This window comes from Humulus lupulus, chromosome 5, assembly GCF_963169125.1.
Source record: "Humulus lupulus chromosome 5, drHumLupu1.1, whole genome shotgun sequence".
Lineage (NCBI taxonomy): Eukaryota > Viridiplantae > Streptophyta > Magnoliopsida > Rosales > Cannabaceae > Humulus > Humulus lupulus.
This window is the reverse complement of record NC_084797.1, coordinates 69,807,781-69,823,761: the sequence shown is the minus strand read 5'-3', so window position 1 is coordinate 69,823,761 and position 15,981 is coordinate 69,807,781. Positions and strand designations below refer to the sequence as shown.

At 33.8% G+C, this 15,981-nt stretch overlaps 1 protein-coding gene across 6 annotated transcripts; it reads right to left on the bottom strand.

Annotated features, from left to right (window-relative positions):
* Window positions 1-4,675: 4,675 nt before the first annotated feature.
* LOC133777429 (uncharacterized) lies at window positions 4,676-15,550 on the bottom strand. 6 transcript variants are annotated; one of them, XM_062216996.1, is made up of 13 exons: window positions 15,397-15,550; window positions 15,155-15,319; window positions 14,795-14,839; window positions 14,649-14,711; window positions 14,296-14,358; window positions 14,110-14,172; window positions 13,947-14,009; window positions 13,750-13,812; window positions 13,102-13,164; window positions 7,379-7,438; window positions 6,400-6,534; window positions 5,530-5,625; window positions 4,676-5,295 (listed from the first exon to the last, which is right to left on the bottom strand). In XM_062216996.1, the coding sequence occupies exons 2-13, from the start codon at window positions 15,290-15,292 to the stop codon at window positions 4,834-4,836; spliced, it is 1,314 nt and encodes a 437-aa protein (XP_062072980.1). In that variant the 5' UTR covers window positions 15,293-15,319; window positions 15,397-15,550; the 3' UTR covers window positions 4,676-4,833. The 6 variants fall into 6 exon arrangements, with proteins under 6 accessions (XP_062072980.1, XP_062072981.1, XP_062072982.1 ...); XM_062216997.1 differs by having other exon boundaries at window positions 15,404-15,546; XM_062216998.1 differs by having other exon boundaries at window positions 15,400-15,536.
* Between the last annotated feature and the right edge of the window lie 431 nt (window positions 15,551-15,981).

The window sequence follows — 15,981 nt, the reverse complement described above, 5'->3', positions numbered from 1 at the left end:
TTTATTTTGTAGGGAAATTTTTATGCTTGAAAATAAAGAAGAGAAAAAGAAAAGAAAAGTGATAATTTTGTGAGAAAGACAAAGAGATTGTAGCATTTTTCAAAGGGCCAAAAGCCATTCCCTTCCACCAGCCATTGGGCCTGCCTCCAGGAGCCCAATCCATGTCACTCCACCAGCCTCCAGCATCAATGAGTCTCCAATTCGCCAGCTGTCCACTCCAAGCAATTACTCCAAGTTGGCTTCAGCATATACTCTCCACATCCCTCAGCCTTCCTTTCTTTCAGCAAGTGTCTCTCCAACCGAACCACCTCAAGGCAAAGCCCAATCAGCCCCAACGTGAGCCAGCCCAGTCCGCAAGGCCCAAGTGCTGCCTTCCTCCACCAAAGCCACCTTCGGACCAGCCACAACCCAACTCAGCCACCAAATGGCTAAAAACCATATTTTTTCCCCAATGTTCTTTTTTTTTATTTTCACTAAAATATCAACTCACTCTTCCCTATTTTTCTCACCTAAATAAACATTCCTAATTCATTTTTTTACCCTAGCTTTTAACTAATCTTTTACCCAACCAAACATTTCATCTTTCCAATACTCTTACACTTATTCTATTTATCCTACCACTTCCCAACACAATTAAATTAATCAATTTATTTATTTTAATTTGATTAATTTAATCTCCATATTTTGCCTATAAATAGAGTCTTGTAAGACCATTTGGGGAGCTCTTCTTCATCTTTTCAACCTCTTCTACACATATTTTTTTCTCTTCTTTTCACTATTTTCTCTCTACCATTTTCATCTTTTGAAGAGCATGTCAAGTATGTTATTTTGTAATTTTTATTTCAATCTAGTTATGAGCTTCTAATCTTTTTCAAAGGTTATTAAGATGATGATGAAGCAAAATGTAACTAGATAGTATTTTTTTTTTATTGTATGTTGATTTCCCATTTGTGTAACATTGTTTATGGATTTTTCTATCAAAGATATGCATTTTTCATCTATTATTGAGTGTTAAAGCATATTACACTTAGTTCTTCATTATGCAAAAATATGATATTCTTTGATTAAATATTTTTCATTAAATTGTTCACATCTAATTCTTAGAGCATAAGTATCATATTTTGCCTAAACATAATCTCTTTGATTTTTTGTAGTTTCATTAGGTTGTAACACAACTAATGCTTAGAAATTATATCTTATATAAGTGAAGAAAAATCCTACATTTTTTAAAAGAAACTTGTGCTTGAATAGAAAATGTATTTTGAGAAAAAATATAGTGTGATTTATTTCAACTATATCTAAACTTGGGAATCAATATACTTATAAATACTATTGAACTTGCATTTTGTGGATTCTAATATCTTAATAATCTTATTTTACATATCTCATTTGAAAACCATTTTTATCATTAATATTTTTATTACTTGTCTTTTATTTTTCTAAAACAAAATCTCATCAAATATTTGGAACTAGGTGAGAATATTCTTGCTTTGTTTGAAATAGTTTCTTTTGATGTTAGTCAACTCCCATGGGTTCGACCTCGTACTTACATGAACATTATATTCCGAAACGATTCGTGCACTTGCGAGTTTAAATATTAAAAAACCCTCTTTAGGGATCAACAACCATCTCTCATTCATCATCTGAAAATTTGTCTCATTCACATCACCCTCCTCCCTCATCACCAACTCAGTCCTCTACTCCTCGTCAACCATCTTCTTCTTCTCCCCTGCATTCGCCTCCTTCTCCCATATCTCTATCTCTTCCTCCCTCCTCTCATCTTCACCCTCAAAACAACCAGTCTATTTCCACTGAGATTGACCAAACTTTATTACCAATATCATCTTCAACAGGTTCTATCAATAATCATAAGATGGTAACTCGGTCCAAGGTAGGGGTTTACAAACCAAAGGTGCTTATTGCTTCCAAAGAACCATTAACTGTTAATGATGCTTTGCAGGATCCTCCTTGGAAGTTAGCTACGACAGAGGAATATTCGGCTCTCATGAACAATGGTACTTGGAGCCTTGTTGATTTGCCTCCTAATCGAAAAGTTATTGGCTGCCGCTGGTTGTTTAAGGTCAAGGAAAATCCAGATGGGTCTATTCTTAGACACAAAGCTCGTCTTGTTGCTAGAGGGTTCAGTCAACAATATGGATTTGATTTTACAGAGACATTTAGCCCTGTGGTTAAGCCCACAACCATAAGGGTCATTCTTACTGTTGCATTGACAAAAGGTTAGCAACTTAAACAATTGGATGTCAACAATGCTTTCCTCAATGGTGTTCTTCATGAGGAGGTTTACATGAGCCAACCACCCGATTTTGTTGTCTCTAAATTCAAGAACAAAGTTTGCAAGCTCCATAAGGCCATCTATGGCTTGAAACAAGACCCTAGGGCGTGGTTCGAAAATTTAAGAGATACTGTGTTTTGGTTTGGTTTTCAGGGTGCAAAATCAAATCACTCCCTTTTTATTCGCATCACACCAGCTCACACTACTTTTATTCTTGTATATGTTGATGACATCCTTATAACAGGTAGTTCTGATGGTGTGATTGCTGAACTTATTACTCAATTGCACACTTCTTTCTCTTTGAAGGATCTTGGCAAAGCTCACTATTTTCTTGGGATTCAGCTTACTCAATCTCGTACTGGTTTGCATCTTTCTCAAAGAAAATACATCATTGATCTTCTGTGTAAGGCCAAGATGGAGTTTGCCAATGGCTTACCTACTCCTATGTGAGCTAATGACAAGCTTTCGGCTCATGGCAGTGATCCAATAGCTGACCCTACTACTTATCGTTGTTTGGTAGGAGCTCTTCAATATGCAACTACAACTTGGCCTGATATCACATATGTTGTCAATAACGTCTCTCAATATATGCAAAATCCATTAGCTTCTCGTTGGAAAGCTGTTCGTCGTCTACTTCGATATCTTAAAGCAACATTGGACTATGGTCTTTCATTTCAGCCGAGTACTTCACTTGGTTTAGTAGGCTTTTGTGATGTGGATTGGGCATCGGATCCTGATGATAGGTGTTCCACCTCTAGTTTTTGCGTTTATTTTGGCAGCAATTTAGTTTCGTGGGCTTCTAAAAAGCAGCATACAGTCTCTCGGTCTAGTACTGAGGCTAAATATCGGAGTTTAGCTAATCTCACTGCTGAGTTATCTTGGTTGCAATCCCTTCTATTTGAGCTGGGCATCTCTCTGTCTTCTCCTCCTTTGGTTTGGTGTGACAATCTTAGTACAGTGCTCATGGCAGCAAACCCTGTTATGCATGCTCGCACCAAGCATATTGAACTGGACATGTATTTTGTTCATGACAAAGTGGCAAGTAAGCAGCTTTTAGTCAAGCATGTGCCTTTGGTGGATCAAACTGCAGATGTCTTTACTAAGCCATTGTCTGCTGCTCGATTTCATCTTTTGAGACACAAACTTAGAGTTATTCTTCTATCTACTCTAAGTTTGAGGGGATGTTAGGATTAGTTAGTATCTCTGTTAGTAGTTAGTTATTAGTTACTTTTGTACAGCTCACTTCTAACTAATTGTATCTCTAATCTCTCTAACTAATCTCTGTATTTATACCCTGTAACTCTTTGGTTTATTCAATGAGAATCAGATCATTTTCTCAATTGTTTCATTTTCATAATAGTGTAGCCTTTTTTTCCTTCTCAAAAAAGTCCAAATAACTTTTCAAAAAGATTTTGTAACTATAGTTTTGGTCTTTTCATCATTTTTCTTCGCTTTTTCTCTTCATTTTATTTTTCTTATTGACATTATTATTATGAGCACATCATGTGTAGTTAATTTTCTTAATTGTTAGGGTTTAGAAGAATCTCTTATTATGATTCTTGATTTATTGATTAATCAATATATAATTTATTGACATTATTTCTCTTGCGTTCTATCTTATTTAATTATTGATTTTGACATTATTTATATATTGTTTACTTTATGTGATTATATTTAAAGATATATTTTGATTGTGAGACTTATTACTCGAGAGGAAAATATTTAAGCAATCTAATAGTAGGTAGAACAACTTAAGTAGTGTGAGACTGAGAGATAAGCATGTATCTAAGCAATCGAAATAATTTTAGGTTGTGAAATCGAAAAATTGAATATTTAGAATTGTTTATAGAATGGAACTTAATAAAAATAGATATAGTCATATAGAGATATAAGTTAGGTATCATTTGTACATTTTTTTTATACGTCGAAAGAGAGGATAGAGATAAAATAATGCTCTAAGTTCTTGGGAATATTGAACTAAGTTAGTCACATTAATGAATATGATTAGAATCATTTAAGAATGAAATCGACACCTTAACAATTCTCAATATCTTGTATTTTTCTTAAATTTAATTGTTCATCTTTGTATTTTCCTTCCAACATTCAAATTTGATCATTTGGGATGATATTTGTTTCTTGATCACTTGTGTATCTTTGGCAACAGCCATCTTTGTTTACCTTCCTATATACGGTACGTCTTTTGTATTGAAAAAATTAATATTCATTTCGATCCAATGAGTGTTTTCATAATTTAGCCATATATATATATAAATAACAACTAAGACTATACCATACATAAAATGCAACCTTATATGATGTAAGCCATCCTAAGTAATCAAATTAGCAAGTATATTTATTAATGAAAGAACGAGAATCAAGAAATAAATAAATTGGCCGCTTTGGCCAACAAAACTCAAATTAATATTTTTCACTAAGCCGAAGTGGAAAAAAATATAAATAAAAATCATATTAGTGATTGTTCCCAAAAGAATAATAATAATAATACAAAGAAAAAAGTTGATGGTTAGAGTTTAAAGAGTTTAGAGTTGTAAAGAATTTTTGTCAACCAAGTCAGCACCACTAACATATCTAGATACAAAAGATATCAGCCGAAAAGGAGCACCAATTAGGGGAGCATCTGAGATTGGAACACCATCATTTTCATCATTCTCACGAGCCTGAGCCTCAACATCATGCTCCTCATTTTCATCCAACGGAATTTGCACTATTTCACCAAACATTGATGATAAGGAATGCTCCGTAATTACATCACTTTGATGGTTCCCTGAATTATGGATACCGTTCCTTTCCTCTTTCACTGGAACAACTTCTATGGAGTTCAATTCCCTATGTAACATCATCGACATATTTTCATTGGTTTGGGACTCCTGGTGAGAAACACAAGAAATTTTGGTATTTCCAAGGATCAGTTCAGACGCTACAGTTGAAGGAACCACCGACAAACCACTGCATCTGTCAAGCTCAACAAACAACTCATTGACCTGAAAAACCAACATGGACGAGGTACCAAAATTGATATAAATAAAAAATATTAGTGAGCCCTATAGCATTCTGGATCATGTACCAGAAGGGATCTTAAAATCATTCTGCATTTTAGCATACTGCAAGTTCTGTCATATAGTATTCAAACAAGTATCACAAATGTAATATTTTGCCTGCAATCCAATTCTTCAAATTTTGTAAAGATACAACACTTAGGTGAAGGAAACTTCTACCTTCTCAACAAGCTCTGCATTTTCTGTTACTAATTTCTCAACCAACGAACATGCTGCTTCTACCTGAGAGTTCAACTCCTCCCGCTCCGAAGAAAGCTGTGTTGTTCATTCAAATTATTAGATTACGTGACTTGTAGTTAGATTAGATTATATAGGTTTTTCTTCCGTTATTCTCTTTCCAAAATGATTCAGATGAAACAACATTAAACAAACAAAATAGTATTAAACCAGTAAATTCGTTGAATAAATAATTGCTATACACAACATTGACATCCTTCAGCCCAACGAAAACAAAAACAAAACAAACAGAAAAGAACCAAGAAAACAAAGGACAAAAACATCGAAAACTGATTAGATTAAGCTCTATAATAAACAAATACTCTGATTATAGTGTGGATTTGTTTTCTAGAAATTGCAAAAGCATCTGCATAAGCGTGCTTCAATTATGCAAATAAAACATAACCTCCAGAGAAAGTATATTTTCTCCAATTACACTAATGACAACATTGACATCCTTCAGCCCAACGAAAAAAACATCCTTCAGCCCAACGAAAACAAAAACAAAACAAAACAAACAGAAAAGAACCAAGAAAACAAAGGACAAAAACATCAAAAACTGATTAGATTAAGCTCTATAATAAACAAATACTCTGATTATAGTGTGGATTTGTTTTCTAGAAATTACAAAAGCATCTGCATAAGCGTGCTTCAATTATGCAAATGAAACACAACCTCCAGAGAAAGTATATTTTCTCCAATTACACTAATGACAAATGCTTGCTGAAAAAGTCAACTGTGCAACTTGCTCTGAATTATAAATAAAACTAAATCTGCAACTTGATCGTTGTATGAACAGTGCAGGACACAAACCTTTGTACATTCTTCAGATGATTTAGAGGCAATGCTCTGAAGATCCTTAATTTGCAACTGCAGACTAGATATGTTTTCCATCAACTGTTCTGTTTCTTGTAAGTGATTCTTTTTGGATTCTTCAAACTCCACAACCTGCCAAGCTTTGTTTTTAATACCAAATCAGAAATTTCTAATAAATAAAAAATAATAGAAGTAACCCTGAGCACTCGTCGCAATTAAATGATAGGATTATTTGATAGAAGAAAAATAATTAGTGTTAAAGACTACAATATAAGTAGAAGGGAGCTGAAACTGAGGACACAGATAGTTGATATCTCATCTACCCCAGTAGAAAGACTTCATTGTAATAATTGAAACAAAAGACCAATTGAAGCCAAAGAATCGTAGCCAATATAGTACATTATTTTTGGCTGGTAGAAGAAAGAAGTTATATAACATTGCAGTTCTAGCCTTGCCTTTAAAGAAATAACATAATTTTTCTAAGGTTTAGTGGGGAATTTGTCGAACACTTGAGTTAAAAAAAGAATTCAAACTTTAGGTGGTTCTTTGGGGTCTTTAATATTAAAGATTTCAAAGTTTTTTCCTTTTCTGAATTCATTAGATATTGGCATCTCTGGCTGTAATCTGAAATGATGACTTATTATCATCCTTTGTAATCTTTCTTATAAAATAAAAAGTAATTATTTAAGCATTAAAAGACTAGCAAAGAAACATATACTAGTATCAGCTGCAATTAAATCTCCAATAAAATCTCTCCGCAAGAAAATTTTGTATTTGTTCAAAATCAGGATATTTTTTTCTTTGATAAGAAACAAGATAGTTGTATCACTTAAATTTGGAAAATAAGAATGCACAAAAAATACTAGACATAAAAGCAAAACCAAGTCAAGCAATCAGCCAAATTTTTACTTTTTAAAAAAAAGAAATAATTGGGGAAAGCGGGTGAACTCTAGCTCAGAACAATGAAGCTACATACCTGCATGCGCAATCTAGCAATATCCTCATTCAGATTCATAATCATTTCTTGAGTTAAATCCTGCAGAAACAACAAGCCAGTGACAAATAACTGACCTTATAGAGCACAAAATAGCATATAACTAAAAGCTGAACATTCAATCAAAGAGATTATGGTCTAGTAAAACTCTCCTCCTTACCAAGTGGCAATCCAAGTTTACTTGGTCACTTAGTCACAAGTTGCCCTGGGATGTGTATACAGAATATATATATATCTATATAAAGAGAGAGAGAGAGAGCATACAATCCTCTCTCCTTTACAAGGATATCATTCTATATACAGAATTGAAGTAGCACCTGGCTCAATCAAAATATTGATATACGTCCAGTCTGTTTTACCTATGCCAGGTGTAAAGAGTAGGTAAAGTGAAGAGTTGACTTGGAGAGTGAAGGGCGGGTTAGAGTTTGTTTTGGCTGTTAGAAAGGACAGGTTGCAAGAATATGATGAAGTTACTTTATCCTGGGGATTGGGAGTTCTAAATGGATATATAGTTCATCATTGGCTCAGGTAGAGTCAGGGAATTAGAGCATAAGCTCTACTAGGATGTCAACAGGTTCCTAAAATTAGCTGGGAACCATTTCAAGATTTTTCTTTGTAATACTCTATTTCCAATTTAATAATATGATTACTTCTTTTGTCTTTATGCTATTTTCTGCTTTGGTTATCAGACAGATAGAAAAGGTAGGTGGAAAGAAGTCACAAATATTGGGAAAATTTTATCTGTTATTATTTTTATTCAGTGAACATATATTTATATATGATAGGTGTGAACCAAATCGCAAATATATAAAAAATAAATTAGCAAATTAACAAGTTTCCTAGAATAAGAATAGCTGTCAAATCTTTGAATATTTGACAGCCTTACAAGAATCATTCTAAGTTAGGAATGTTCCTAAAAATAGTTTGATTTTCCCACACTCCCCCTCAAGCTGGTTTAAAAATATCCTCCATAGTCATCTTGCTATTCAAAAAATCAAACTATTTTTTAAACAATCCTTCTGTGAATACATCAGCTACTTGTTGTTCAGTAGGAATATAAGTCATACACACTGAACCATCCTCTATTTTCTCCTTAATAAAATGCTTGTCCACTTCCACATGTTTTGTACGATCATGCAAAACTGGATTGTGTGAAATTGAGATAGCAGCCTTGTTATCACAATACAACTTCATAGGAGATGACAAAACTGGATTGTGTGAAATTGAGATGGCAGCCTTGTTATCACAATACAACTTCATAGGAGATGACTGTGATACCTTCAATTCTTCAAGTAGCCTACTTATCCACAAGATCTCACAAATACCTTGAGCAACAGCTCGAAATCCTGCTTCAGCACACACTCTGCTTTTTACTTCTCCATGTAACTAAGTTACCTCCAACAAAGGAACAATAGCCTGAGGTAGACCTTCTATCCACTACACTACTAGCCCAATCCGCATCTGTATAAGTCTCCATTTGTAGATGACCCCGTGGTTTGAACATGAGTCCTTTCCTAGGTGTTCCCTTTAAGTATCTCAAAATTCTGTAAACAACTTTTAAGTGTTTCGGTCCAGGTGAGTGCATGAACTGACTTATCATACTCACTGCGAATGCTATATCTGGACGCGTATGAGATAGATAAATCAGTCTTCCAACCAGCCTTTGATAGCACTCTCTGTCCTTTACATTCTCCTCTTGAGCGGGTTGCAATTTTTCGTGTGGTTCAACCGGTGTTTCAACGGGCTTACACCCCAACAAACCAGTCTCATTCAGAAGATCAAGGACATATTTACGCTGATTTACAAAGATACCTTCTTTGGACCTAGCAAACTCCATTCCAAGAAAGTATTTTAATGCACCCAAGTCCTTGATTTCAAATTCTTCAGCTAACTTCTTCTTTAGAGCTTCTAGTTCACAATGATCACTCCCTGTCAGCACAATATCATCTACGTAAACAATTAAGATAACAACTTTACCTTCCTTTGAATGTTTAGGAAACATAGTATGATCAGCTTGACTTTGAGTGTATCCATTGTGTTTTATCACCTTTCCAAAACGCTCGAACCATGCTCTTGGAGATTGTTTAAGTCCATACAAGGACTTCTTCAGTTTGCACACTTTTCCCCCTTCAAAACTCTTCTCAAAGCCAGGAGGAGGACTCATAAATACCTCTTCTTCCAGATCTCCATTAAGAAATGCATTTTTTACATCTAATTGATGTAACAGCCAATTAGAGTTCACTGCAAGGGAAAGAAGCACTCGGATAGAGTTTATTTTTGCTACAGGAGCAAACGTTTCTTGATAATCTATCCCATAGGTTTGAGTGAAGTCTTTTGCAACAAGCCTAGCTTTATATCTCTCAATACTCCCATCAGCTTTGGTTTTTACTGTAGAAACCCACTTGCAGCCTACAACTTTTTTCTTCTCAGGTAGCTCAACCATCTCCCAAGTATCATTCTTTTTTAAGGCATTCATTTCTTCAAACACTGCTAATTTCCAAGCTGATTCCTCTAGTGCTTCCTGTATGTTTCTAGGCACAACAAGGTCTGAAATATTTGTGGTAAATGCTCTATGAGTTTCAGACAGTTGGTTATATGAAATATATTTGGCAATAGGGTATTTAGTACAGGCTCGGGTCCCTTTTCTAATGGCAATAGGGAGGTGCAGATCTGAGTTAATGTTTCTTGGTGCTATTTCTACAGAAGGCTCAGATTCAGGATTAGTAACACTTGGAGGCAAAGGATGAATAGAATGAGAATTGTTACCTGGAGTATTCAGATGACCATCACTCAGGGCTTCAGATTGATCAGGTTCTGAGATGAGTTGCTGGTCTTTATTTCTTTCAATAACATTCTTTCTAGTATAAACCACAGGCTCAAGATTTTGACAATTTTTAATCAATCGTATTATTTCTTTATTTGACAGACCAATTTTAGATTCAGTTTCAATAGTTTGAACATCTTTAAGAGAAGGAGAAGCATCCAATATAATTTTCGGTAAAGGAACAAGTTCCCAAAAATTTGATTCTTCTAAATTCTCCCCCTAAATTAAATTTTTCTGAAAATATGGAGTAGTTTCCAGGAAAGAAACATCTATTGAAATATAAAAAAAATTTGTAAGAGGATTGAAACACTTATATCCTTTTTTATTAGGGGGATACCCAAGAAAAACACATTTTTCAGCTCTTGGTTGAAATTTAGACCTAGACCTTTTAGGAATGTGTACATAAGCAGTACAACCAAAATTTTTTAAGAGTAATTTAGAATAAACCCGAGAACTAGGAAAACCTTTTTTGAAACAAGATAAAGGAGTTGTGTACTGTAAAACACGAGTAGACATCCTGTTAATCAAATAAGAGGCAGTAAGTACAGCATCTCCCCACAAATATTTAGGCATATTCATGTAAAACATCATAGCCCTAGCAACTTCTAACAAATGTTATTTTTGCTTTCAACTAAGCCATTTTGTTCAGGGGTGTCAGGACATGAAGATTGATGTAATATGCCTTTTCCACTTAAAAAACTGGCCAGAATTTTATTAAAATATTCTGTACCATTATCAGATCTTAAAATGCTGATTTTAGTTTGAAATTGGGTTTCAATCATAGAATAAAGACAGTAAAAAAAAATTTCACTTCAGATTTTTCTTTCATTAGGTAAACCCAACAAAGACGAGTATGGTCGTCTATAAACGTAACAAACCATTTTTTACCAGAAATTGTGGTGACCTTAGAAGGTCCCCAAACATCACTATGAAAAAGGTAAAATGGTTTAGAAGGACAATAAGATTTTTGGATATAAGATTTACGTTGACTCTTGACCAGTAAACAACTATCACAATAAAATGATAATGGATTTAATTTCTTAAATAAACCAGGAAACAAACGTTTTAAATAAGAGAAACTAGGATGGCCCAATCTATGGTGTCAAATCATTATTTGATCATAAACAGTAAAAGAACCGATATTACTAAGTCCTTGAGCAATTTTATTATTAGATAGAATATCCTCAAAATAGTAGAGACCATTACTCATCCTAACACTGCCAATCGTCTTCCTCGAGCTCCGGTCCTGAAAAATACAATGAGATTCATAGAAAATAACACAACAATTAGAATCTCTGGATAATTTACTAACAGACAGGAGATTACTATGAAGTTGGGGAACATAGAGAACAGATTTAAGATCTATTCCCTCAGATATTTTAATTAAACATTTCCCTGCACTTGGTGATAAACTACCATTAGCTATCCTAACTTTACTGGTACCTGAACAAGGTTTAAAGGATTTAAATATATGTGAGGAATTGGTCATATGGTCAGAGGCTCCGGAATCAATTATCCACGGAGTAGATGTTGAAAGAAAAGAATGGCAAGTATGTTTTTCATTACCTGTATGTGCCACAGAAGCAACAGAAATACCAGAGGGTTGCAGAGTGGATTTCAGTAATGTTTGAAGATGCTCCATTTGCTCTTTGGTAAAGGGGCTGGTTTCAGCTTCATTTGCTGTAGGTGCTCCACGTCTCTGCCCAGATTTGCTCTTCCAGTTTGCTGGTTTTCCATGAATCTGCCAGCAAGTTTCACAAGTATGGCAAGGTTTGTTACAAAAGTCGCACCACACCCGTGGTTTCTCATCAGATTTGTTCCAGGCAGGTTTAGAGCTTCCTGCTCCCATATTGGAAGCCAAGGCTAATCCCTCAACAATGGTTCCAGCAGCCTTCTTTCCCAACATAACGTTCCTTCGATTTTCTTCCCTTCTCACCTCAGCGAACACCTCACTAATAGGAGGCAGCGGTGATCTACCAATAATTCTCCCCCTTACCTCATCAAACTCGACATTAAGGCCAGCCAAGAACTTGTAGATCCAATTATTCTCAACAGTTTTCTTATGATGTCGTCCATCCTCAGTAGATTTCCATTCATAAGTATCAAAGAGATCAAGATCCTACCATATTCTTTTAAGAGAAGTGAAATATTTAGTAATAGTATCCTCACCTTGCTTTATGTCACTGAATTTGAGATTCAACTAAAAAATATGAGATTGATTCTCCAAGTCAGAATACATCTGATTTACATTGTCCCAGAGTTCCTTAGCAGTTGGGTAACACATGTAGTTGGAGCTGATGTCTTCTTCCATAGAGTTAACAAGCCAAGTCATCACCATAGAGTTCTCTGCGTCCCAGGCAGCGTACGTCGGATCGTCCTCCTTGGGAGTCTTCTTCTCTCCCGTTAGGTAGCCCATCTTCCCACGTCCTCGCATGTCCATCTGGATTGACTGAGACCATCTCAAAAAAATTTCACCATTAAGTCGAATGGTGGTGATCTGAACTGGGTGAGATTCAGGGGTAATTTTAGAGGATTCAACAATATTAGGAATGGCTGGAGTGGATTCTTGGGTAACATCTGACATGGTGGTTGAAGGAAATGAAGAAGGCAGAGAGAGAAAGGGTAGGTTTGGCTCTGATACCAAGTCACAAATATTGGGAAAATTTTATCTGTTATTATTTCTATTCAGTGAACATATATTTATACAAGTATATGATAGGTGTGAACCAAATCACAAATATACAGAAAATAAATTAGCAAATTAATAAGTTTCCTAGAATAAGAATAGCTGTCAAATCTTTGAATATTTGACAGCCTTACAAGAATCATTCTAAGTTAGGAATGTTCCTAAAAATAGTTTGATTTTCCCACAAAAGAATACCTCTTTCAGAGCCCAGGAATGTCTCTCTCTTTCAAGATGTTCAACTCTTTCTTGTATGCTTACCTGCAAACATTTCATAATTATAAGATACTGAATTAGAAGTATTTCATTATTATATTATATTTCATATTTTATCAGCAATAAATAAAAATCAGCGATCCAGTAAAAGAAGCATGACAAGAACCAATGCCAACATAAATGTCAATTATAAGAAGAAGAGGAGTGTGGGAAAAAAATTATTCAGAAATGGAGTGACCACTTTAAAAAAATCCAGTTCTGAATCAAAATTTCTATTAATAAGATTGAATAAAATTTAAGTAGACGATAAGGTTCTGTTTTTTTTCCTCTCTTTTTTTCCAACCACTAAGGGAGAGAGGGTGAAAAAACTTATGAAGGAAGATTGACCTCTTTCAAATACCAAGTGTTCTTCTCATCAGCTAACTGATTTATTTTCTCCACCAACTGACCCTCCCAGTGACGGATCATCAAATCAGCCCCTTAAATTCACAACCTTTTAATTTTGATGGACAGAGAGAAAGAGCAATTGAAAGTACAGATCAACATTATTATGTAGATTACTATATATGCATGTATGTAACTATGTATATATATATAAATATATTAAGAAAAATCTATGATCAAGTTTACCTCTTTTTGAAGCCAGAAATCTTTTTCACTCTGTAATTGAACAATTTTCATCTCTAGACTAGCCTGTAATTTGTAAATTATCTGGTCAACTACACATGCATGAAATAAATTCCAAACAAGAGTACAATTCTAAATCCATACAGAACTTTTCATCAATTTTTTCTCTTAATTGCTTGTTATCATTCTAATTATATTACCTTGTTCTGAATATGAGAACTATTTTCATCTCGTAATTGTTTGAGCACCTCCTCATGGGTAAACTGAAAGAGAAATGCACAATATCTTAAACAAAATAAAACGTTTATGGACACCCACCAACACTCTTCAGTACATCCCTTCAATTAAAAATAGAGTAACCACCTCTTTCTGTAAATGCAGCTTATTATCTTTTCGCAGTTGATTAATCATATCTTCTAAGATGGCCTGGGTAAAGGAAATATGGTTAGTCTCATTATCTAAAATCCAATCCAAGCATGCTATAATATATACTGAGTTTTTTTTTTTGTTAATTAATCTCAAAATAAAAATTTACATACAACACAATACCTCTTTTTGTATGTGATTATCATTTTCTGTTTGTAATTGTCTAATTGTTTCTTCCAAAATAGCCTGTAAAATTACAGCCACTCTCAGGTTAAATCTATATTCAAAAGAACTTATGTAGTTTATCTGGCAAGGCAAAGTGTAAATTAGAATTTAAAAATAGTTTATTGCTAACAGAAATTATTTTATTTGATCTACTGCTAATATATTCTTGTCAATTGAATCCCCAGCATTTTTCATCATAGTCCATATAGAAATTTAAAAGAAGTTGGAGTCAGTAATGCTTGAACAAGTACTTCTTCTCTATCGGTATCTATCGATTGAGCACAGGTTCTAAAAAAAAGCGTGCACAGTACCTGTTTCTGAAAGTGAATATCTTTTTCTGTCTGTAATTGTCTCGTTGTTTCTTCTAAACTAGCCTGTAAGAGAAGAACACATTTAGGTTAACTGAACTCCATAACAAAAGTCAAATTACTTAGCATATTGGAAAACAAATGTGTACCTCTTCTTGATGCGACTGTGGTATCTCAGATTCAGCTGAAATGGTCTGTGGATGGGCATTTGACAGAAATGGATGCAAAATTAACAGTTGGTCATCGAAAATGAATGGAATTTATGATTATTTGCCATTCACTTAGCCAAGGAGATTACAAATAAATATATAAATATATTTGCTATGCATTAATAATATATATATTCATATTTTATACGCATAAATTTCTTTAATTTCCATTTTTATGCCTAATTTTGGCAGAACTACCGCAGTATGTATATATTTCCTGAAAGTGTAAACAAACAAGCTGAAAGAAATATCCTATTTCCCAAATAATAATAAAAAAAATTAGACATAAAGATTTCTTACAGAATTTGCAGCATTGAGAGGACCATCGTCTTGAGCATGGTCATTGACAGTAGCTCCTCCCACTTCTGTCTCCGCTATCTTACTCTGTTTATTCTTCTTTTTCTTGTTGTTTTTCTTCTTCCTCTTATCCTCCTCCATTTTCGAATAAATATTTCAAAATGTCTCCTACAATACAACAAACCCTAGATTTATAATCCAAAAAAAAACTATACTAATTTAAAATGATTCTGAAAAAAACACACCACCTACAGATCCAGCTTCTGCCTAATGCCTATTACCAAATCTCAAAGAATAAGTAGCCTCCAGATCCAATGAGTGAGATTTTAATTTTATTTATTTGTTAGTTTTGGTTAAGGAGTAATGATACTCGTTGCATCAAAATATCTCACCAAAAAATTTATTTAATCAAATAAATTTATTTTAAGGGTGAACACTGTTTTAAAAGAGTAATGATAAAAGTACATATAAATTGTCCAAAAATCAATTCAACCTATCATATTTATTTAAAATAGGTGTCACTGAATAAAATTAATTTATCACGTGTAATTTGTGTATACACATGTCATTAATGTAAGTTTCATGAATAAGTATCACATTTGGTACAGTTGTAAGTTTGAGTGAGTTGCATAAAGAAAATTGTAATATCATTATCATTATAATTTGAATCCGAGCTACATGGACTAGTTATAATATATATATACATAATAATATATATTATATAATATAATATTTTTATTTATGATCACTTTACTAGTCTTTTGTAAAAAACATATTTAATTTAAATATGTGAATTTATTTAAATAAAATAAATATGACATTTTGATATA

What these genes read in the sequence shown, in the direction of transcription:
- LOC133777429 (XM_062216996.1), bottom strand. Translation starts at nt 15,292, where the DNA reads ATGGAGGAGGATAAGAGGAAGAAGAAAAACAACAAGAAAAAGAAGAAT. An exon ending in CTCTCAATGCTGCAAATTCT is followed by an intron (nt 14,840 to 15,154) that starts GTAAGAAATCTT and finishes GCCCATCCACAG; the next exon opens with ACCATTTCAGCTGAATCTGA. An exon ending in AGCTGCATTTACAGAAAGAG is followed by an intron (nt 14,010 to 14,109) that starts GTGGTTACTCTA and finishes TTTCTCTTTCAG; the next exon opens with TTTACCCATGAGGAGGTGCT.